At 32.3% G+C, this 23,854-nt stretch overlaps 1 protein-coding gene across 5 annotated transcripts in view; it reads right to left on the reverse strand.

The window, feature by feature from the left end:
* The window catches only part of VPS13C (vacuolar protein sorting 13 homolog C), a 168,107-nt gene that overhangs the window by 78,086 nt on the left and 66,167 nt on the right, over nt 1-23,854 (reverse strand). For all 5 annotated transcript variants that reach the window (XM_081049777.1, XM_081049781.1, XM_081049778.1 and 2 more), the window contains 15 exons: nt 22,043-22,172; nt 20,905-20,983; nt 20,088-20,227; nt 16,244-16,397; nt 14,545-14,624; nt 13,300-13,359; nt 11,948-12,110; nt 11,074-11,190; nt 10,088-10,191; nt 9,736-9,903; nt 8,927-9,231; nt 7,213-7,360; nt 6,401-6,509; nt 2,808-2,941; nt 993-1,149 (listed from right to left, as the gene is read on the reverse strand). In XM_081049777.1, the coding sequence (XP_080905903.1) occupies nt 993-1,149; nt 2,808-2,941; nt 6,401-6,509; nt 7,213-7,360; nt 8,927-9,231; nt 9,736-9,903; nt 10,088-10,191; nt 11,074-11,190; nt 11,948-12,110; nt 13,300-13,359; nt 14,545-14,624; nt 16,244-16,397; nt 20,088-20,227; nt 20,905-20,983; nt 22,043-22,172 (2,048 nt within the window). The remainder of the gene's footprint in view (nt 1-992; nt 1,150-2,807; nt 2,942-6,400; nt 6,510-7,212; nt 7,361-8,926; nt 9,232-9,735; nt 9,904-10,087; nt 10,192-11,073; nt 11,191-11,947; nt 12,111-13,299; nt 13,360-14,544; nt 14,625-16,243; nt 16,398-20,087; nt 20,228-20,904; nt 20,984-22,042; nt 22,173-23,854) is intronic.

The raw sequence follows: 23,854 nt of genomic DNA on the forward strand, positions 1-23,854 counted from the left end.
CAAACGTATTTTAGAAACAAACTAGTCATTTATATAAATGTATGTTTGCCAAAACTCATAGTTGTATACTAACAGAGTGAATGTTATTGTATATAAATCATACCTCAATAAAACTGAGTTTAAAAATAAATTAATTTCATTAAAAAAAAAAAAAACCAGTACCAGCCAATTACAACTGTTGTAACATTTGGTACTACTAGCATTAGTCATTTCAATAAATCAGAATATATTTTTTAAAAAGCTATAAAATACATAAACTAGGGATTGTTCTCTATATAAATTTGCTTCAATTCAAGTTACCCCAAAGAGTTCCTATACACTTTAAACACCCATAACATCTTTAAAAGTTGGCTTGATCCAATTTACAAAGTGAATGTGAAAGACTGAGGATACTCACTGACGAATAACTTAGTATCTATTGGGGGTAAGAGAGTGTGACTACAAGATAATGTTAAATTTTTCCTCTATACATTTCTGTAGTGTTTAATTTTTATGTTTACAAATGTATATCAATGCCATCAAAAGCAAATAAAAAACCATTGATGTAATTTAAAAACAAATAAAAAACAAGCAAAAAGTTACTTCTTATTAAATTTACTCACATTTTTAAAAAGGGTCCCTGGACTGTATACCTGGGCATTGTACATCGGTTCTAATTTCCTAATATATCAGTTTTCACAGTATAATTGTAATGAAATGTTGTCTTTTATAAGTACTGTAGTGTTATGTACAGCCATGACGACAAATGTGCTTCATTTTTCTTTTAGATACATTTGATTTCATGCTAAATATAGATACACTTAGGTATAATCTTATTCATGATAAATAACTACATAGATAATAAATTTTTAAATATAAAACTCCTTTGTATTAATGTAACAAATTTAAACTAAATTATGGTGACGCTAATAAACATGCTTAATGTTGATTAAAAAGTAGGGACTATATGCCTATTACATGGATAATTTACACAGACTATACTTCATACTTACCAGTAAACTCAAAACATCGCATACTAATTTTTTTTAGATAAGCTTCAGCTGTTAGGTCATAGGTTTTTACTCTAGCTTCCACTCCAAGCTGGAACACATTTAGTTCATATAAAGGCCTTCCTTTCTTTTCTGCTTTTTTCATCAAAGTAATCCCAACCTAGAAAAAAGCACTAGCATTACCACAAATAATTTCACTGTATACAATGAAGACAAGTCAACAACTTAATAACCCCAAATTTCACACAACGTAAAGATGTTTACTTCTACTTGTTCCTAGAAATTGCTTAGTGCTATTTATTTTGCAAGGCATATTTACTACTTCAGACTTTTAAAGCACTGCCACTATGTTCTAGTAGTTCTCAAGGTAAAGTTAAAAAGAAAATTAATTAATTATACCTAATTCCCAGAAGTCCTAGTCTGATGGCCTTTCATCTGAAAGGCGGTGAGATAAATGGTCAATTTTATAGTACTCCTAAGGCAAGGGTTTTCAATCTTGACACCACTGAATTTGGGCTGGATAATTCTTTATAGTGGGGAGCAGTTCTGTGTACAATAGGATGTTTAGTGGCATCACTGGCCTCTACCCATTGGTTGCCAGTAGCTCCCTTTACCCAGATAATGACAACCAAATGGCAAATACCAACCTAAGATAGAGAGTGTAAATTGCTTTCCCCTACCTCAATCACTCCCTAGGAAAGGGAACTCTAACAGTACAAATTACAAATGATATTAAAAAGAACTTACACATTTTCTATGTAAATATGTTAATGAAACCCATTTGCAAATAGAATGATTCATCTATCAATGTTTCAATTATCAAAGCTTAAAAATCTTAACTCTAAATATTAACCAGAAAAACAGCAGTTTAACATGAAAGAAGTTAGTTTCAAAACATGCATTTCAGATCAAAAAGTAGAACTCATTTGTTTATTATTAATTATTATTAAAAGTGTATTATTTTTAGCTCAGAGAAAAGAATATAACCTTTATGCAACTATTTAACGATGAAGAGATTTTGGAGGAAATTCTTACATGTCCCTGTATCCACTATGCTTTCTAACATACGCACATCTTTATGCCTGCTCCTCTTTCTACCTTGTCCCAGCCCCTTTCCTGGTCCCCTTTTCTCAGAATGCATCTTACTCTTCTTTAAAAACTCAGCTCAAATGCCACTTTCTCCCAGAAATCTTCCCTCCTTAGACGCCCTCTCCCTACCATCATTGCCATGAGCTCTACTGGGCACGTCTTTAATGGAAGCACTAACAAAAATTTTAATTGTTTGTTTTCTTGTTAGAGTTCAGAGTCTATGACTTTTACCTCTGCATCCTACAGTTAGCACATGCAATGAATTATCTGTTAAATGTGTGCATACAGAAGAGGAAAATAAATTTAATTTTCCCTCAAGATTCTGCAGACAGTGGTAATGAAACATTTTTAAACTGTACACATATTGTGTTTTACTGTCTTAAGGGTGTCTAAATTTGCAAAGGATTACTCTGTCTCTGTTTTCCTTTCCTGTCTTTCCTACATAAAATCAAAAGCAAGCCACATTCGAACTGTCCTAAAATCATTTGGGAAGCCTGTTAGAGGATATGCTATCATTTTCCCTATGAAATATTATATCCCTCAACTATAACTCATCTTTAACAAACTCTCAAATTTTAAAACATTAATGCTACATACAAATTATAAATAGCCTATGTGAGATTTTTTTCATCCATTATCAATAATCTACAAGTTTATTTTAGTGGAGGTAATTCTAAATGTCCATTATTTATTCATCTTACTTTATAAAAACAGATGAAAATTACACACCTCTTTGATTTCAAAATTCAGCAGCATATTAATGATGTCTACAGATCTAATTTCTTCTACTCCAGCTGTTAAAGTACATTGTGAATTATGTACATCTTGTGAGGTAGAGATTTCAAGTGGCTCTTTAATTTCACCTAGAGGTATTTAAAAGAAATTCATTCACTTCTATTCACACATTTCTTCCACAAATACTGATTGAGGACTTATATGAGTACTCTGGACCTGATGCAGGCACTGAAAATCCACAAATCAGTAATACACAGCTCCAGCCTTTAGAAAGCTCATACCTTAATAGAAGAGACATACATTTAAGATAACAACAAATAAAATAAGCAGGCTACTCTTAATCATATTAAGTGGACAAATGTTAATAGACTCTCTAAATAAAATGCACAGAAAGCACAGAAGTAGGCATGACATTGTTATGGGGAGGTCAAGAAAAGAGTAATAGGGAAGTTATCATTCAAGTAGAGCTGAAGGAGCTCCTCACACAGAGGAGACATTCCAGGAATAAGAGAGAAGGCTGTGGAAAACACAGAGAGATAACATCCTGAGATATTTTGCAAACAGAATGGACTTTTTTTATGGTTAAATCATGAAGAGGATAACAAGATATAGGCTAGAAAAGGAAAAAAAGGGGATGGTGTTTAGAGCTTCTTATGCCATACCAGAAGCAAAAGTAAAGCTATATAAATATGATGGTGTCCTAAAATTCACATACTCTGAAATTGCTTTCTAAATCATAATACACAAAACTATAGGTTGGTGTAAAAGTAATTGCGGTTTTCGCAATTATTTTTAACCTTTTAACCCGCAATTACTTTTGCACCAACCTAATAGCTGTCACTTGCTAAGTGCTTGCCTCTGTGCTAGACACTGTACTAAGGGTTTTACATGGATTGTCTCATTTAATTCTTATAACAACCTTTTGAGATAAAAACTTTATTGCCCTCGTATTACAGATAGGCTAACTGAAGTTCCTATAGATTCAGTACCTCGCCAAGTGTAAACTACACCAGAAATCCAGACAGAAAACCACTGCTATTATTACCTTTGAGAAAGCAATGCATACACAGGGCAAGGTTTCTTAACTACCACCTATTCGAAGCACTATTCCAACTATAACGTGACATGGGGGAAATACTTCCAGCAAACACTTTGCTTTTATAAAACAATTCCTAGAATAAGCAAAGTTTTCAAATAGGAAATAAAAAGAACCGATGATTTTTAAAAATGGTATTTTGGAATTCACAAAAATTAATTCTATTCACACGCCATTAAAAGAGTTAAAAGGCAAACCATAGAGAGGGAAAGATATTTCTACACATTTACCAACACCTATATACACATAGCACACATAAGCAGCAAAGAGCTTGTATCCAGAATTAATAAAGAACTCCTATATATCAATTAGAAAACAGACAAAATCTTAAAAAAAAAAATCCAAGGGATTTATACAAAAAGAAAATAGACAAATATCTCAATAAAAATAATGGTCAATAGACTTGAATATTCATGTCACAAAAGAGGATATCCAAATGGCAAATAAGCATATGAAAAGATTTTCAATTTCATTAATAATCAGGGAACAAATGAAAACCATAGAGATACCATGTACATTCTCCAGAACAGCTAAATTTTAAAATATTGACAATATCAAAAACTGGTGAGAATGAAACAACTGGAACTCTTCATACACTGCTTGTAGGAAAGTAAACTAGTACAACCACTTGAAAATCTGTTTGGTATAATTTGGCATAAATTACTGAAATTAAACATAAGCTAACATACGACCCAGTAAGTCTACTAAGTCATATATATAACTATGCCAAACGATATTTACAATAACATTCATGACAATTTTATCCATGATATTCAAAAGCTGGAAAGAACCCAAATGTTCATCAAATGTAGAAAGGATAAAATAAAATTTTGATACTGTCATATAATGAATATGGTACAAGGATAAAAAGAACACACTACTGATACATACAACAACATGGATGAATCTCACAAACAAAATGTTGAATGAAGTCAAAAACTAAAGAGTAAATTCTATATGATTCCATTCATATGAAATTCACAAAGAAGCAAAACTAATTCACGGAATTACAAATAAGAACAGTAGTTAATTCTGGGTGGATTTGGGGGTAACATGGGCATTTGGTACTGATTGGGAAGGAGCATAGGAAGACCTTCTGCAGTGCTATGCTGGAAATGTTCTATATTTTAATCATGATGATTATACTGGTGTAGTCATATCTAAATTCATTGAATTGTACACTTAAGATCTGTACATTTTACTATATAAATTAACATACAGTAAAAAAGGGCTTTTTTCCTAGTTTTGTTTTTATTTATTTTTGTTTTAATTGCGATCTAAGTGACATATAACATATTAGTTTCAGCTAAACACGTTTTTTAAAATTAAAAAAATACAATGAGATACCATTTTTCACTTAGTAAACTGGCAAAAATTTAAAAATCTGCAATATATTATGTTAGAAAAAGTATATATATAAAAAAAAAAAAACCTGGTAGGAGTGCAAAATTAGTACAAGTTCTATGGAGGGCAACTGGCAAGATCTGTCAAAATTGAAATGATTTTATTAAATGCATTAATTAAATTATTCATTTAATTTACTGTTAATTAAATACCTTTAATTCGACAGTCTTGGTATTTCTCTTATACATTATATGTATGTGTAAAAGTGTATGTACAAAGACATTCAATGCAACACGTTAAGAGTGAAAGACTGAAGACAACTTGAAAAGTCCATCAACAGGAACTTTCTAAATAAATTATAATACTTCAACAGAATTTAATACCAGGCAGCCATTAAAAAGAAGGAGACAGTTCTATAATGTACAGATATAGATATAAGAAGATACCAAATGAACACCAAGATCTACTGTCAATTAAAAAATAGCAAAGTGCAGAAATACACAAACATACACATACATACACATATATACACACATGGAAGATAGTACCATTTGTTTAAAAAAATTAAGATGATATACATGCATGCGTATATGCATACACATAAAACAACTTAAAAAAAACAAGTCTGGCAGTTACTTTGCCTTTCAGTCAAAAAGGCCATTGTAATTAATAATTTAAATTCTCTTCGCATTTTTATTGAAGTACAATTTTTTTCAGTATCTTTGCTGAATGAAAATTTATCAACTGTTTCAATTATTACAGATTTTTACTACTAACCCTTATTTAAAAATCAGAACAAGTATGCTACCATAGCCTGGTGCCAATCTAAAATGTTTTCTTCTATACATGCAAATTCAGTAATTATTCCAGGAATAAACCATTGATCTGAAACTCTTCTTTATGGCTTCCTCCTAACTTATGCAACTTAGAAAAAGTCTGAAACTGTAACTGACTATTTGTTTAACTAAAAACCAAACTATGGTTTTATGCAGCAGCATCTTTTCTTAATAATGCAAATCACAATTTGTAAATATATATTTATAAATAAATATCACAAAAAACATATAGAATTTTTATTGTCTCCCCTACTAAATCGTAAAATAATAAATAGACACATGTATTATGCCACCTACTGTCAGCCTTTTACCTGTCTGTTGTACTCTTGGTTTCACTTTATTCAGGTCTTCAGTAGCCTCACCAAGATTTTCTGCTAGTATTTTAAATAAAAGATTAAGATCTTCTTGATTTAGACTAACCTATAAAATATTAAAAGAAAAGATAAATATATTTCATTTTAAAATGCATTAATTTTAATATAGAAAATAACAAAACATTAAAAATAGAATAATCTTAACACTGACAGACAAATTGTATGTTCATACTCAAGTATTTCACTACTCATTACATGTTAAAATTTTTATTTTCAAAGAAAGAACTTAGAGAAAAACAATGTGATTTATGAGTCCGTACCGGTTCCGTCTACTTAATTTATAAGATCTTTAGTGAAAGTTCATACTTCAAGAAATACGATCATTTTTTAAAAAGTGACAAATTAAGAGAACACATAAATTCTACTTTTCAAACAATAACAATCTGAAAGAAATAAAAAGGTCATCTTCAATATAAAAAACAGGCATTTCCTTCAGTGCTATAATTATCTTTGTTGGACTTCGATATCCCTAAAATAAAAGTATGTATATACAACATGTAAAATGAGATGTAGTATAATATACTGACAAATAACTGACCTAAAGATCTCTACTATTATGTACATAGAGCAAATTTAAAAGTTAAGTAACACTTAACTGAAGATTAAAATCTACTAAAAATAATAAAGATCTTGTTGGACAACATCATACATCAATCAATAAAAAATTCTACATTTAATTTGGATTTATACTGAAGAGGCTTCAGAGTCTAAAATTTTAATAACAAAGTTTTTTTCACTCACACACTTACATTCATTGTCTCAAGATGTCCTTTAATTTCCACAACAGGAACCTTGTGGTACCAAGATGCAGCTAGATTCCGATTTACAGAAAACTCCAAGTTAATTGGGTGCAACAGCTGAATATCAGGATGGGAGATGCCAGGCTGGATCACTGTCCTAATAAAAAATACAATTGATATATATGCATAAACATAGGGGAGAAATGCAATATATCATTAAAAAACCACAGTCAAAAGTTGCTGCTCTAAACATTGATTTGAAACGATGCTATTTGAGTGTTTTCTAAACTCAGTCTATAATGAACTTAATCTATACTACATTAGCAGGGACAGATTAAAATATATGATATATAATTTATAAATGACTCACCTATAAAGAAAACTTTTTTCTTTAAACAGAAGACAGGTGACAAACAATAATTTTTTTTTTAAATTCATAATTGTTGACGATACGGTGTAAATCATTAAATACCGTTGTTCAAAAACTGATATGTGCATTGGTACAGAAATTAGAGAAAAAAATGGCAAGATGAACAGTTACATTCCCTAAGGAGTTTCAGAAAACTCTTCACCAGGAAGGATATTTTCTGGACTTGCCTCATAATCATTCCTTTTTCACTCAGGATAATTAAATCTCTTCAGATGGGGTAGAAATTCACTTTAAAATGAATTATGTGCACTTTCAGGTGTCCTCTGGTATGGACACCTACCAATACATCATTACTTACACAGTATTCCTGCCCAAAATGTGTTAAGTTCAATTAAATCATAAAGAATCACCAGATAAAACCAGATTAAGAGGTGTTCCATGAAACAACTAGACTGTATTCTTCAGAACTGTCATCAGCATGAAAGACAGAGAAAGGCTGAAAAGCTACTCCAGAATAAGTGTCTTATCAGTACAGAAATCCCCCACAGTAGTGTAGGACACAATTAAATGTTATATGTGACACTGGATTAAGGAAAAAATTGCTTTAATAGACATTCTTGTAACAACTGGTAAAACCTGAATATTGACTGCACATTACGTAACATTATTTTGTAAATGTTAAATTTCCAGAATTTATGTGGAATTTGCATTGATTGTGGTTTTGTGAGAGGACAAATGTCCTTTATCTTAGGAAACACATGCTAAAGTATTTAGAGGCAAAGAGCTAAGATGTCTATTCTCAAGTGGTTTAGCAAAAATGTTTCAACTTCCAGTTATAAAATAAATAAGTCCTGGGGACATAATGGTGACTATAGTTAATAACACTGTATTATATATTTGAAAGTTGCTAAAAGAATAGATCTTAAAAGTTCTCATCACAAGAAAAAAAATTTTGTAACTGTGTGGTGATGGACGTTAACTAGAGTAACAGTGATCACTTTGCAATATATATAAATATTGAATAATTATGTTGTACACCTGAAACTGATATGTTTTATGTGCATTATACTCTATAAAAAATAAAAATTTGTATAATGTTTTAAATTCTAATAATATGCATATACATAGAGTTAAAACAAATGTAAACAATTGGTGAATGTAGGTAAAGAATTATGGGCACATTCATAATACTACTGTTGCAATTTCTATAACTGAGATTTTTCAAAAGAAAAAGTGGATATAACAAAACTGTTCTGTGCAATAGGAGTATGTTGGGTACAGATTTCAGAAATCATAAAATTTCATGGAAAACATTAAATAATATTTAAATCCATAATAATTGAAAGAGTATACCTAGAAAGCTTAAGCTTTGTTAGCTGCACATCCATTCTATCAATTATTGGAGGGTTTACGCAGTCTTCCACAGATACCAGACTGAACTGATTCTGAACTCTGATTAACCCAAGATCTGCCACTACCGCACTGGTGGAAATGGAAGACTGTGGGATGACTATCACTGGTGCTTTCAAATCAATATTGATAGAAACGCGAAAACTCCTCTGGGCAAGATCTTTCACACTTGTCGCAGCCTTTTCTGCAGCCTGGGCAGTGGCAGCACTCAGAGCCTCTTTGGCTGTCTGGAAATTGTTCAGGAAGTTCTGCAGACACAAAACATAAAAGGAGAAGTTCAAACAGAAGACAAGCACATTATTAATAAAACAATCTTCTTTTTATTTGTGTACTATGGTAATTTTTTTCCAACAGATATAACAACTTTCAGTTCAGTCCTATTTTTCTAGAGTTAAAAGGAATGACTGATTATCCATCCATATTTATGAGCTACCTGAGAAGGCTAATTATAATTACAGTTATATGGCTGAGGAATGGAGAAAAAAACATTTGCAACAGTTTTTGTACTTGAGAATTTGGTTTCATCATGTTCTAGCAAAAGTAGTAATTCCAGTTCTAGAAAGAAAATCATTAAAAGATTCAGATTTCAACTGTTAAAAAGAGGTTTTAATTTCTACATTAATACATAAATACCATCTATAATAAAAACAACACATATTCTAAAATCCAGTTTGTAAGATTTGCAGTCATAATTATCAGATTTACTTACGTATTTCTAAGTTGTATAATAAATATATAAATAGTGTTTTTACCAGAAGTGACATGAGGAATTTATGAAGATAGACAATCTGGATACAGCCAACATTCAAGGACATCACACCATCCACCTTGGACATGTCAGTATAGAAATCCCCTTCAGTAGCATCTGGATACAAATCCATGTTAAAACGGAAAACTTCATTTCCCATTATTGACACCGCCTGAAAAGCACAGATTTGAATGTATTCCATACAAGAGAATAATAAATCCCATCCTAAAAGGGTTTATACTTATAATCATTATAGAAACAAACATTTTTCTATCAAAATATATTTCACTAATATTTTAAAAAATAACATCTCATATTCAGTCATCAAAAAATATTAACTATTTACTATCACCTACTTTTTTATGAACTGTCTTAGGATCAACATCTGTGACAATAATATTTTCCAATCTGGCAAACAGAGACTGTTTTCTTGACTGAAGAGACAGCGAGGAATCGAGTCCTTAAAAAATAAAAAAATAAATTATTATTATAATTTCTATAAGTCTAACAAAGTAAGACCTTAAGATGTTTCTTTCCATTGCGTAATTTTATTTTGGGGGTGACATTTTTAAAAGTTTAGCAATGTTTGAACTCCCAATTGATAAATAAGCTGTGGTATTACATATTTTTAGTTTATAAACAATGGAATCTGTAAACTCATTAAAAAATAATTATCTGAATTTTCAACCTTCTAAAAAAACTTCATCTAGTGCAAATAGATTATCTTGGGATTTTAGTAAATCCTTTACACCTTACATCAGTTATTTACATGGAAGCTATAAAAGTTTCATGAATTAAATTCAGACTAGTAAATGCACTGCCAGTTTGGAAAGAAACCCTAGTTTTCTGATTTTTAAGTTCTTCAAGAATTTCATTAAACATATTCTTTACATTAACCAAATCACACTGAGCTGGTAAAGAAAGTCAAAAAAAGCTAGATTAGTTATAGCAACTTTTGCCAAAAAGAACATATGGGCTTACAAGTTCTGGTCTTCATTATAAGGCTGCTTTTCATTTGATAAAGCATATTCACAGACCTTTATCTGAATTCTAAAATGACATGTAGCTCATCGATAGCATCCCTACATTGACCTAAGTAATTCTTTTCACCTCCAAGACAACTCTTAGAAAGGTTTAAAACACCACTGTGTGTAGTTCAATTTGATGGTCAGAGTCTGACCAACATCTATATCCCAAAGAGTTAGGAAAGCGTGCGATCCATTTATGTTGCAAAATAAAATTATCCAGTTTTCACAATTCAGAGTCCTCCATTTGTATATTCGTTAGCATTTTTTAAAAAACTTATCTTTTGAACAATTTTTAATACCGTAAGAACTTTTACCTTGAATCTTGATTTCAGCAATATTGTTCTTCTCTTCACAAACATTGACACAGAAAGCATTCAATTTGGCAAACAGCCTGAAGTCAATAATGTCACTATCTTTAGAAGATACAATCACTACAAATAAAACAAAACATTCTATCACAGTGAAATCCTAGTAACTAAACTCTATTAAGGGTTCATCCCTATATTAAGTTGTTTAAAAAAAAATCATAAAATTGTCAAGTTCTTAACGATTTCAAATACTTCTTTTGCTTTATATATTCTGTAGAGTTTGCATTTTTAATAGAGAAATGTGTTACTTTTGTAATTTAAAAGCAAGAAAAAAAACTAAATGAGATTAAAAACATTGAAACTCAGAGAAGTTAAGTAATGAGCCTATGGTCAACATAGCTTAAGTAGCACTCAGAATTTGAATTTTATCTCTGATCCAACTGTGGGTTCTTGACTAATTAAGATGCGATCTCTGCACTGCTGCCCTCCTGCCTCTGGATCTTGATTTCCTTATTTGTAGAATGGAAGGGAAGGCTAACCCTCCATGGAGCTCCTTCAGGAGTCACTACGAGGGGAGGCAGAGTTCAGTGTAACCATAGGTGTTTTTCCCCTATTACTCACCTAAAGGCATCCCCCACCACCACCAAAATAAGAACAAAAACAGATATTTTAAAAACAAAAGTAATAATTACATTTGCCTTATATACCAGGCACCCGTTTATAATTTGGTTTGAAGAAAAGGACAAAAAGGAGGAAAATGGCATATAAATAACTGAACTAGATAGAGGATCTCTAAGATTGCCCACTTAGCTCTAGAATTCTAAAAGCCCTTACTAACAAGAAAACAAAAAACAAACAAAAAAAACCCTGTTTTTCAAACCTTTCTGCAGAACTGTATTTTTTTGTTGCTTTTCAGTCGAAATGTTTATTTCCTTGATATCACCCATCTTTTGGCCAGCTGATGGAATAATGCTTGTCAGGTAATTAATAGAAGAGAGAAGAGCTTGTGTTTGCAGCAACAGATTTAAAGATGAAAAAGCCACCTAGAAATGTTTTTAAAAGAAAATTAGTTTCCCAGCCCAATTATACCAATAGTCTCCACACAGACCCAAAAGCTCTTAGCTAGGCTTGCATCACCGCCTTCTACTGCTTGAAGAAAAGAGCTAAGAGAGGAAGATTCACAACCCACACTCCTAAAATAAAGATATATGAAGAGTAAATTACACTTACACACTTCAGGAGTTCATTTGAGTACCTCAGTAACCTAATTACTCCATTTCCCAAGCATAATTATCATGGAGCTTATAATCTGCTTGTCAAGGCTATCCCAATATTCAACATATATATGGTTTTGGATCTGCAATTGACTCTTTATGATTATATAAAACATATAAGTTAGATATGAAACTCCAGAATCACTGTGTTATTACTGTCAAGAAATGATTTCAAATGTGACATTCACGAGATTTCAATACAAAAAAATCCAATGAGTAAATTCTCAGTCACTAAATGATCTTCTGAAACCACAATAATTATCCTATCATTTAAAAAGAAACAAATAATATAGAATTTATAGAAAAAAGTATTACATTTTTAAAACAATGAGTCTAGAAAGCTAATACAGCAACACAAATTACTTTCAAGAATATATGGCTTTCTAACAGGAAATTAATTTTTTTTAAATCTTTGTTTATACAACAGAAATTCGTTTCATTGCTTCAAAAACTTAAATGGATATAAAAAGGAAGTTTCACAATCTTCAAGAGATTCTCGTGTCTCTCAAAAGTGTAATCTAAAACTCATATCTCTCTTGTTCTTTTTAATATAACCCATAACTATATTTTGCCTCTTTTTCCTCTACAAAACTGTTTTAGTATGACTCCAAAAGTACTCACCATCTCTATATTTCATACTTCCTCTGCCCTGCATTAAACGACAGTATCCAGTTTGGTATGTTTAGAACTCTGTTCTTTGTAAATCAAAGTTCCCTCATCTATAGAATTTCCTTCTTTATAAATAATTAGGATGTGATACAATAAATCAAAAGCTTTACTACGCTGAATCCTGAGCACACAGCATGGTAGGCATCTATGAGTTTATTTATAACTTTTATTGGTTCTTGATTATTTCATCAAATTACCCAGTCAATATCCCTTAACGGACACTGGAGACTTCTAGAGTAGGTTATTTTCAAATAGGACACTCGTATATTCTGTTAGTAGAATTTCTTACCTTAACTGTTTGTTCAGTTTTTTCAAAAGTAGTTTGAAAACTAGGTCCGTTCTTATCAGCCTTAACAACAAAAAAAAAAAAAACACAAAAGTTCTAAAGAAGGAATTAAGACCAAAGTAAATAAATCACTTATTTATGATCTCTAGTTAATTTATTTATATTGTTACAACTGTATTTTTATATACACTTAATACTATTGTCATCATTTTAAAGTTATATCCAAATACTTTATTTATTATAATAGTGCAAATTTGTCCTCCTCCTCAAAAAAAGAAAAAAAATATGATAGCCTGGCAACATTTACTTCTGGAAAACGCAGCTAGGGATCATATAAACTCTGAAGGCTGGAAGGTTTAGCCCATTTATGACTTTATGCTTGAATCCCTCTATAAAGTCTTTGGCCAGTCTATTTTATGGTATCTCCAGTGAAAGAAACCTCATTTTCTTATAAATTTAATCTTTAGAAAACTTTTGATTTAATGAGGTCTTTATACAATCAAAAATCTATCTCCCATCATAATTACTCACTGATCAAAATATATATATACATATAAATTCAAAGTTTTACCTTATCTGAAAAGCCTTCTAGCTAGACCAGTTTCCCTGCGTCCCTGCTCCCATAATACTCTGTGTATTTCTTTATTAGGGAATCAATCACATTATATTTTTTATTGTTATTTTCCTGTCTATCTCCCTACTAGTCTATAAATTCCTTGAGAACAGGGAAAAATTTCATCTCTGTATCCTAAGTACCTAAAAAAACCTGACACATAGACATTCAATACATAGTTGGTGAATGACTAAACAAATCAACTAATCTTAAATGAAGCTAAACACCATCAGTTCTTTCAGCATTCCTCATTTATTTTTGAGGCCCTTCTCAATCCTGGCAGTTCTCTACTGAACCCAATCCAATTTATCCCTTTTGATGTAGGATACTCAGCCAAACGTCATCTATACATACAATGAATGTAGGTAGGTGAATATACCCCAGAAGTTAGGAATAGGACCCACTTCATCCCCGGCTTCCATCTTTGGCGACAAGAAGTTTTGGTGGCTTTAAAATTCCTAGTATAGTCCCGTATTAAGTGAAAAAGAAGGTATATGAATGGAAAGAGAAACAATAAATAGCCCTGTGATTAAAACCTACTATACAGAACCTTTAGTGATCTAATGTCAACTTTTTCCTTTCAGAGGATAGTTTGGAGTATATAATAAATATAATAAACATTCTACGGCCCTTACCTTAATATACTCCACTTTCAAAAGATCTAATCCAGGTTTGTCAGAAGAGCTAATCAAGTGAAGGGGCTTCTTTTTGGATCCTAGATTAAAGAAAAAGGAAAAAAGTGTTTCAAATAAATTGCTTTAAGTTTAGAATTTTCTAAATGTCTTTTTCTTTCTAAAAAATTTTGTTAACTAAGCTTTAAAAGACTATCTGTACATATTTTCACGGTTGTTAGATGCTAAGATCATCACTACTGAAGAAATAAACCAATCCAAATCCTTATCCTACTTCTGTCATCCAACTTACTTAAAAACATGCATATTTATATATTTTGTTTGATTTTACATCTGTGTTAAAATATAATCAAAACTTCTCTAGATATTTTAAGGCCATCCATACATTTGCAAGGCAACAGAAAAATTACAGGTGTAAGAATCAGGAAGTATAAACCACAATATTTAACTTCAGTTTTCTCAACTATATAACAAGGAGGACTAGAAAACTATGTAATATCCTGGGAGCTCTAAAATTCTATGAACAAATATTTAATATTTGAAAAATGTAAATAATTTTTCTTTGTTTAGACTAAGAGAAGGCTTACATAGAAGAGGAAAGATTTTTTTTAAAGAGAATTGTTAAATTTCTTTTAATTTAAAAACAACGGGTACTACCAGATGTCTTCTATCTCCTTACGTAGATGTACCAAAGAACTGTCTCAAGAAGCTATGGACGGAGAAGTAAATTAGTCACCATTTAATCCATCTTTTATTCTATTTAGTTCTTTCTGTTATTCTTTCTTTTATTCTTTGCAGTTCTACACCTGCTGTTTCTGCGACAGCTCAGAATTTTCCCTTGAAATAACGTTCCCGAAAGGAAAAAATAGCCTAGCAAATTTATTATCTGTATTTTTTCCCTTAAGACAGTAATATAAACTCCATTTTAAGACGTACTTAATAGAAACTTACTAGCACACAAAACATTTTTCTTCTAAACTAAGATACATTTTAGTTTTAACTATTTTTTAAAAAATTTAAAAATAGGTCTTTATATTTGACTAAAATATTGGGCAAATATTAGGTAATTTTAATTACTGTAGATTCATCCATTCCTCATGTATCTCATGAACACACAAGATGTACACCAAAATAAACTATAAGCACTTCTGAAGAATGAATTTTGCGTCCCACCATTTTTATTTTTATAACCTTGTGCTGCCTCTGATATTATATGAACACTATTCAGTAGAAAAAACAAGGACTTCAATATTATAGTCCAGAAATAAATTCTAGGTTTTGCCAATTCATAAGATGCATGAACTTGAGTAAGCCTCTGAATCTCTTTATTTAAGAGATTTCTCTGTTTGCAAAATGAGAATAATATTACCTATATAAAGGGTTTTTATATGGACTCTCTGAGGTAGTATACCATAGCAGACCCTGTGAGAAGACTTCCAGGGTTCAGCCACTAACTAGCAGTATGACCTTCGACAAATTACATAAACAGTTTTTCCCTTAGCTAACTCATTTGTAAACTGGAGATAATAACTGTCTTTCTCATAGCAGTGTTTTAAGGATTTAAATGGGTTATTATTTGAAAAGTGCTTAGAACAGTGCTAGCTATTATTTATTATAAGAATTACATAAATGAAAGTATTTCAGATATTCAAGTGGTATTATATTTATTACTGGCTATTATTTCTATTTTTATGGCTATTACCTTGAATTTCATGGTAATCCAAGCTGATTTTCTTTAGATAAGATACTGCAGTTAAATCAAATGTTCTCACTATAGCTTCTGTTCCTAACTGAGTAACATTAAATACTAGAATTGTATCTTCTTCTTTCTGTTGTTTGGTAAATTCCAAAATCACCTAAAAGAATCAAGACAGCCAAAGAAAGGTTGATAGTTTGAATCATACTTAAAATTTAAAAAATTTTTTAAATCCTTCTTCATACATATCATCATGAGAACAGTAGAAATTCTGCTCACACTCATCTACTACCATAAAGTTATTTACTATGATTATAAATCAACTTAAATTCTATTATTGAGAATATAACTATATCTGTATAAAAATTATGATGAAGTTTTATATCCTTTACTGATTTAATTTATGGGTTTTTCCTTAATATGATTTTCTTAAACCTATATCTCAAAACAAAAATCACATGTGGTGATATAAAACACATTCCATCAAAGTAAAAAGACAAGAATATTCATTATTACACTACTATCCAAATTTACTCTGGAAATGATAGTATATTTAGCAGATGAAAAATAAAACATATACATGGCAATTTTTAAAACATGCAATTTTTTTGATCGTCTGTCAAGAGATGGAGGTCCTTGTCCCCTTTAAATGTGAGCAGGCCTGTTACTGCTTATCGACAGAGTACAAAGGAAGTGATACTATAATGATTTCCAATGTCAAAAAAGGCCATGAAACTTCCACCTGGAAATACTCCCTTTGAGGGGAGCTAGTTGCCATGTAAAAAAGTTCAACTTCCCTGAGACTGCCATGCTCGCGAGGCAATAAGTAGGCATTTCAGTCAACAGTCCCGGCTGAGCTCCTAGTCAACAGCCAGAATCAACTGCCAGCCTCAAGAATGAACCACCTCTGGGGCAGACCCGGTGGTTCAGACTGTTGGAGCTCCATCCTCCCAACTCCAAAGGCTGCCGGTTCGATTCCCACATGGGCCAGTGGGCTCTCAACCACAAGGCTGCCAGTTCAACAACATCCCTGGAGTCCCACAAGGGATGCTGGGCTCTGGCCACTGCAACTAAGATTGAACACGGCACCTGGAGCTGAGATGCCGCTGAGTTCCCAGATGGCTCAGTTGGTTGGAGCGCTAGGTTGCCGGTTCGACTCCCGCAAGGGATGGTAGGCAGTGCCCCCTGCAACTAGCAATGGCAACTGGACCTGGAGCTGAGCTGCGCCCTCCACAGCTAAGATTGAAAGGACAACAACTTGACTTGGAAATAAGTTCTGGAAGTACACACTGTTCCCCAATGAAGTCCTGTTCCCCTTCCCCAATAAAAGTCTTTAAAATAAAGAATGAGCCGCCGGAGTCCCTCTGACACTTCAGGTCATTACAATATCAGTCAAGTGTGACTATAAGCAAATGGAAGACTATACACAAAAATTACTAAGTTGGCCCCTTCCAGAATTCCTAACCCACAAAACTGTGAGCAAAATAAAATGGTTGTTTGAGCTACTATGTTTTGGGGTAACCTATGAGGCAGCAATAGTAACTGGAACAATATACTAATAAATGCTGAAAAACAGCAAAAATTAATATTATTAGCAGTGATAAAATTATATACTTAAGCAAAACCAGGAGGAATGTCAACTGAAAAACAGAAATGATAGTATAGCAAGATACTCAATACAGAACTGATACACAAAAATAAATTTCAGATATAGCAATGATTTAAAGGAAAGTATTGAAATCATAAAATAACAAAATCATAGGTAAATATTTTTTGCAATGGATATTAATTTTCTAAACACACTAAAACTAGGGTATAAAAAAATTCAATAAATTTCACAATGGAAACATTTAAAACCAGAATGGAAAAAAAATCAAATTGGGAAAAATATTTCAAATAGTATTACTACTTTTTTCTTAAAGGGTTCTGATTATCACTTTAGTTCATTCATTCAATATCCAATAAAAAATTTATTGGGCATCATCTACGACGTATGAGATTGAGCCAGCCACTAAGGACATCAAAGTGACCAGGACAGACAAGATCCTTGTCTTCAAGAAGCTTACTCTAGGGAGAGTGGGGGAAAATGAAGGTGGCTATCTTGTGTTGGTTGGTCAGGCCTTTTCAATAAGATGGCATTTGAGCAAATTTCTAAAGGAAGTAAAGTATCAAGTCATACAGGAAATGAGTATTTCAGGCAAAGGAAACAGCAAGCACAAAGAATGTGCTTTGGTATATGTTAGAACAAAAGGCAAATGTAAGCTCTGTGAGGCAAGGACTTTGCTCAGTGCTGTAGCTCCAGTTATCTAAAACAATGCCTGGGACATGATGGCATTTGATAAATACTTACTGACGGAATGAATGAAATATGGCTAAAGTAGCGTGAACAAGGCAGAAAAGAATTGAAGATAAAGCCAAAGAAGTCACATGGCGTGATTCGTAAGCCATGTAAGGCCTTGTAGGCCATGGGAAAAACTTAGCCCTTTGCTCTGAACAAGATGGGAAGCCAGTGGAGGGTTGTGAGCTGAGCGATGACATGATCTGAATTTTACTTTAAAAGGATCATTCTGGCTACTACACGGAAAACCAGTGGACACAGAAAGACAGTTAAGAGGCTACTAAAATAGTCCAAGCAAGAGATGATAGTTGGAAAGAGAACAAACTGACAGTTGCCAGATGTGAAGGGGACTGGGAGGCTGGATGAAAAAGTGAAGGGATTGAGAAGCACAAATTGGTAGTTACAAAGTAGGAACAGAGGTGGAAAGTACAGCATAGGGAATATAATCGATAGTAATGCAATAACAATGTAAGACGTCAGAGGGGTACTGGACTTATCAGGAGGAATCACTTCATAAGTTATATAAATGTCTAATCTCTATACTGTACACCTAAAACTAATATAATAACAACATTGGACGTGAACTGTAATTGAAAAAAATAAATTTTTTTTAAATAAATAGGGAAGAAAAGAGATGACGGTGACTGGGACGGTGCAGTTGCAGCGGAAGGAAAAGAGCAATCATTTGAATGTATTTTGAAGTTAGAGTCGAGGGATTTTCTGATATTCTGGGTGGCAGTGTGAGAGAGAAATCAAAGAAGGCTAAAGGTAGAGAGTATATCTTTCGTTAAATAAATACCAGTAATACTTAAATTTGTATATACAATTAAAATCTGGTATTTCTGACACATTTTAGGATATGCTGGGTTATAAAGCAATCAATAAGAAACATCTTTTTAAATATTTTGTTTTATTATCAAAGCAATGCATATTCATTATAAAAAATTTAGAATATGTGGGAAAACAATCAGATGAAAATTAAAATATGTAATCCCACCACAGACATGAACACTGTCATTTATGAAAGAAAAGTGTTTATGTAATTTCCAAATGAAATCTTTTTTCAAGAGAGATATATTATGAACACTTTTCCATGCCAGTTTCCTTTTATTATACGACTTTTAATTATTATAAAAACATCATGGAAATTTAGGTTGTTTACATTTTTCAAATTATAAACATGACAATGAATGGTATGATGTACTTTAAAAGTAAAAAAATAATAATAATTAAAATAATCATGTCACAGAAATTTTCTAAAGAACAGAAAATCCTAATTAAGAGTCTTGAACTTTTCCAGAATAAATTAAGTATACTATAGATCACTTTTATATCAGCTTTTACAAAGTAATATTTCATGTATTTGGAACTGTGTGTGTGGGGTGGGGGGAGCCAAGGAAGATAGAGTACCACATTTTAAATACACTTAATATTTGGGTCTAGCATGAGATAGTTTACAAAGATAGTGATAACAAGGATATATTTGTTTATACACAAAATAAGTATGCATACCTCTTTAACTTCGAACTTTAGGAGAAGATTAATGAGCTCCTCATTTGGGGCCTCTGCAACTTTTTTGTGTTCTGACCCTTTCGTACTTTTACCAGTCTCTATGTCTCCATTTTCAGCATCAAAATACTCATCATCAGAATCTAAAGGGAGAAGATATTCATTTGAATTGAGAGAATATCCATTGAAAGCTGCATAAAACACTCAAATTTATCTCTCTCAAGAGTAAAATTCACTTATTAGATATAATCTTCATATTCAGAACCAGAATATAGTTTCAATGTTTTTCTAAGTCCACGTGACTCAACCTGACAAGTGATGAGCATAAATAAAATCAAACTGCCTTATTTTTTTTCTCCAATAGTTCTGTTTTTCACTTTAGTTAATTCATTCAATAAAACATTTAGTGGGTATTATCTATTATGTATCAGTCTGTACCAGCCACTAAGGACACCAGAGTGACAAGGACAGACATGATGCTTGTATTATGAAGCTTATATCCTAGTTCCAAGTTAAACGAGTTCAATTGGCCAGAGCTAGCAAAAAGGATCAGGTAACCATAGGGGCGAAAAGTGTAGCTTATTTAAAATCTTAAGCACTGTCATTCACAAAAAATCCTTTCCATCAAATGATCAAATGAAGAAACTTGCACTTAAAAAAAAAAAGTGGTTCACAGTCACACTGTTGGGTAGTAGCACAACTAGAACTGAAACCAGTAAATTGCAATAACACTTCCAAAATTTGTTTATAATCTGAAAATTTTATCTCTACATACTAATATATAGGTTTGGTTTAACAAAAAACATGTTACTTTCCTTACCTGATTCCACTGTATCTAGCAACAGTGATGGCCCAAATAGGTCTTTTGTCCTATCTGAAATAACAGGAATTGAGGATACCTAACAAATAATACAAAAATTTTTCTTAACATACTAATCAAGCAGGATTAAATGTACATAAAATGAGACAAATTTGAAAGAGTAATAGAGGATAGAGATGGAAAACACACATACACAATACAAAGTCTTCTATCAAAGTACATTATACAATCAACTAAATAATGGTTGGTTGGAGTTTACTAACTATTAAGACTACCACCTGCAGTTATAAGGGCAGAACTATGTACAACTCTAGTAGATAAACCTATTTATCATTTTGTGTCATTTAGTTGCTATCTATTACAATATTAACTGTGCATCTTTATTACAGGTTCCTGGTATACGCATTAGTTGGCTTTCTCAACTCTCATTTCAAAGTTAAGTCAAAATCTAACATTCATTTTAGGTTATAAAAATCAATTCCAATTTAGTGACCTAGAACTCTTAAGTCTAACATGCATTTAAGTAAATTTTACAGTAATCATTTTATTTTGCAACATTTTAAAGATTTCTACATCTAGTTTTATTTAAAACACAGTTCATAATTTTGAAAGACAGTTTCCTTTCATTTAGTATTCTTGTTGCCTTTACTCCCTAAAACTGATTTCCTGCCACCAATCTGAAATAGTAGTGAAAATATGCTACAATCTTTATTTGCTCAATGCTATATGCAGTTTTGTATAGAATCAACATTAAATCCCAAAAGTATACCATGTTACCCCCAAAATAAGACCTAACTAGATAATCAGCTCTAATGCATTTCTACAGCAAAAATTAATATAAGAACCAGTATTATGTTATTTATATTGTCATATCATATCAGATCATATCATATCATATTATAAAGACCCGGTCTTATATTATAGTGAAATAAGACCAGGTCTTATATTAATTTTGCTCCAAAAGACGCATTAGAGCTGATTGTCCGGCTAGGTCTTATTTTGGGGGAAACACGGTATCAAATAAATGAAACTGGCCCTAAAAAATATTGAAAAATTAAATAGCTCACAGAAAGGTAAAAAAGAACTCATCATAAATACAAATGTAAAGAGATTCAGCGTTTTTATTATATCTACTTACCTGTCTCTCAGGAGACTGTACAGATGATTTCTGTGGCAAAGGTATACTGTTAATCAAACATAGCATCTCTTTCATCTTCTGATCAGAAATTCTCACATGCATCAAAGGAAGCCCTCCTGATACCTTAAATCTAAAAATACAATTCAAAGGTAAGGTTTTAAGGCAGCTTCTTCATATTATAGGGGGGGCCTAAGGGGGAGTAACTGGAGAAGAGACTACATTGTGAGGTCGAAGGTACTTTGGACATGTTTTAACCTAATGACATTAATGCCTTGTTTAGTCTGTCAGGAAATGGGAAGTTCTATGTAAGCCAAATTTCCAGACAATTTAAACACATCCTTTGTAAACAGCCAACCCTTCTTAAGTTAACTAATTTTTATGAAAATATTTTCAAACACAATTGTCTACATTTTAAAACCAAACACACTGTACATACTTTAACTTTCCTGGTATCAAAGATTTCTCATTAAAAATATCAAAGAGTATCATCCCCAACACTCTCTATCCTCTCACTTTGCTTTATTTCCTTTCATAGCACTTGTCAGCACTTGACATATCATATGTACACCTGTTTATTTTATGTCTCCCCTGATTAAAATATAAACTCCATGAAGACATCTGTTTTACTCACTGCTGAATCACTGTTGTGCTTTCATCAGTTGCTTACTTTTTGGCAGCTGCGTCTATTCTGCTTCCCTACTCAACCTAACTGCCTAGGTTTGTTGGTCTCAATAGCTTTGTGGCAGCTGTTTGCTGCTCATAAAGCTCTTTAAGGTTGTTGTTTATCTTTGATTTCCTAACTAAGTGCAAACAGCTCAAGCTGACAGATGCACAACCGATAAATGAAGAATGATTTTTCTGTATAATGCACAAATCACTAATGTTCAAAAGAGGTCAGTGGACTGTTCCTACCTCAAAAGATTGAACTTTCTGCAAAAGTACTCTGTAAGTTGAAAAGCACCATAAAAATATAAGATGCTTCTTTATTATTTCTGAAATATTAACATAAAATTTAAAGCATTACAAATAGAGGGACTGGATTAACCCTCCCACCTAAGTAACTAAAAAAATGGACAAAATATATCAAACAATGACTTCAAAGACATTGGACATCAGTCAACAAAGGACAGTTGAAATATGGGAAACAAATGAGGAAACTCCTAAAAACACTCCAGCTTACTGACTGAGGAGTTTCAAAAGGTGTGGGGTACAGTAAAGCAGTATTTCAAGGAAAATTTACAGCACTAAATGCCCATATTAGAAAACCAGAAAGGTCTCAAGTTAATGGTCTCAGATTCTAACTCAAGAAACTAAAAAAGTATAGCAAATGAAACCCACAGTAAGAAAAGAAAAAAAAAAAGGCAGTTAAGATAAAAAACACGAGAGTGGTAATCAATGAAATAAAAAACAGAATAGAGGGGCCGGCCAGGTGGCTGAGACGGTTGGAATTCCATGCTTTCAGTGCCGAAGGCTGCCAGTTTGATTCCCACATGGGCCAGTGGGCTCTCAACCACAAGGTTGCCAGTTCAATTCCTCGACTCCCACAAGGGATGGTGGGCTCTGCCCCTGCAACTAAGATTGAACACGACACCTTGAGCTAAGCTGCCTCCCAGATGGCTCAGTTGGTTGTAGTGCGTCCAATCAACCACAAGGTTGCCCCTGCAACTAACAACAGCAACTGGACCTGGAGCTGAGCTGCACCCTCCACCACTACAATTGAAAGGACAACAACTTGACTTGGGAAAAATCCTGGAAGTACACACTGTTCCCCAATAAAGTCCTGTTCCCCTTCCCCAATAAAAATCTTAAAAA

The sequence above is a fragment of the Rhinolophus hipposideros genome (assembly GCF_964194185.1).
Source record: "Rhinolophus hipposideros genome assembly, chromosome: 5".
Lineage (NCBI taxonomy): Eukaryota > Metazoa > Chordata > Mammalia > Chiroptera > Rhinolophidae > Rhinolophus > Rhinolophus hipposideros.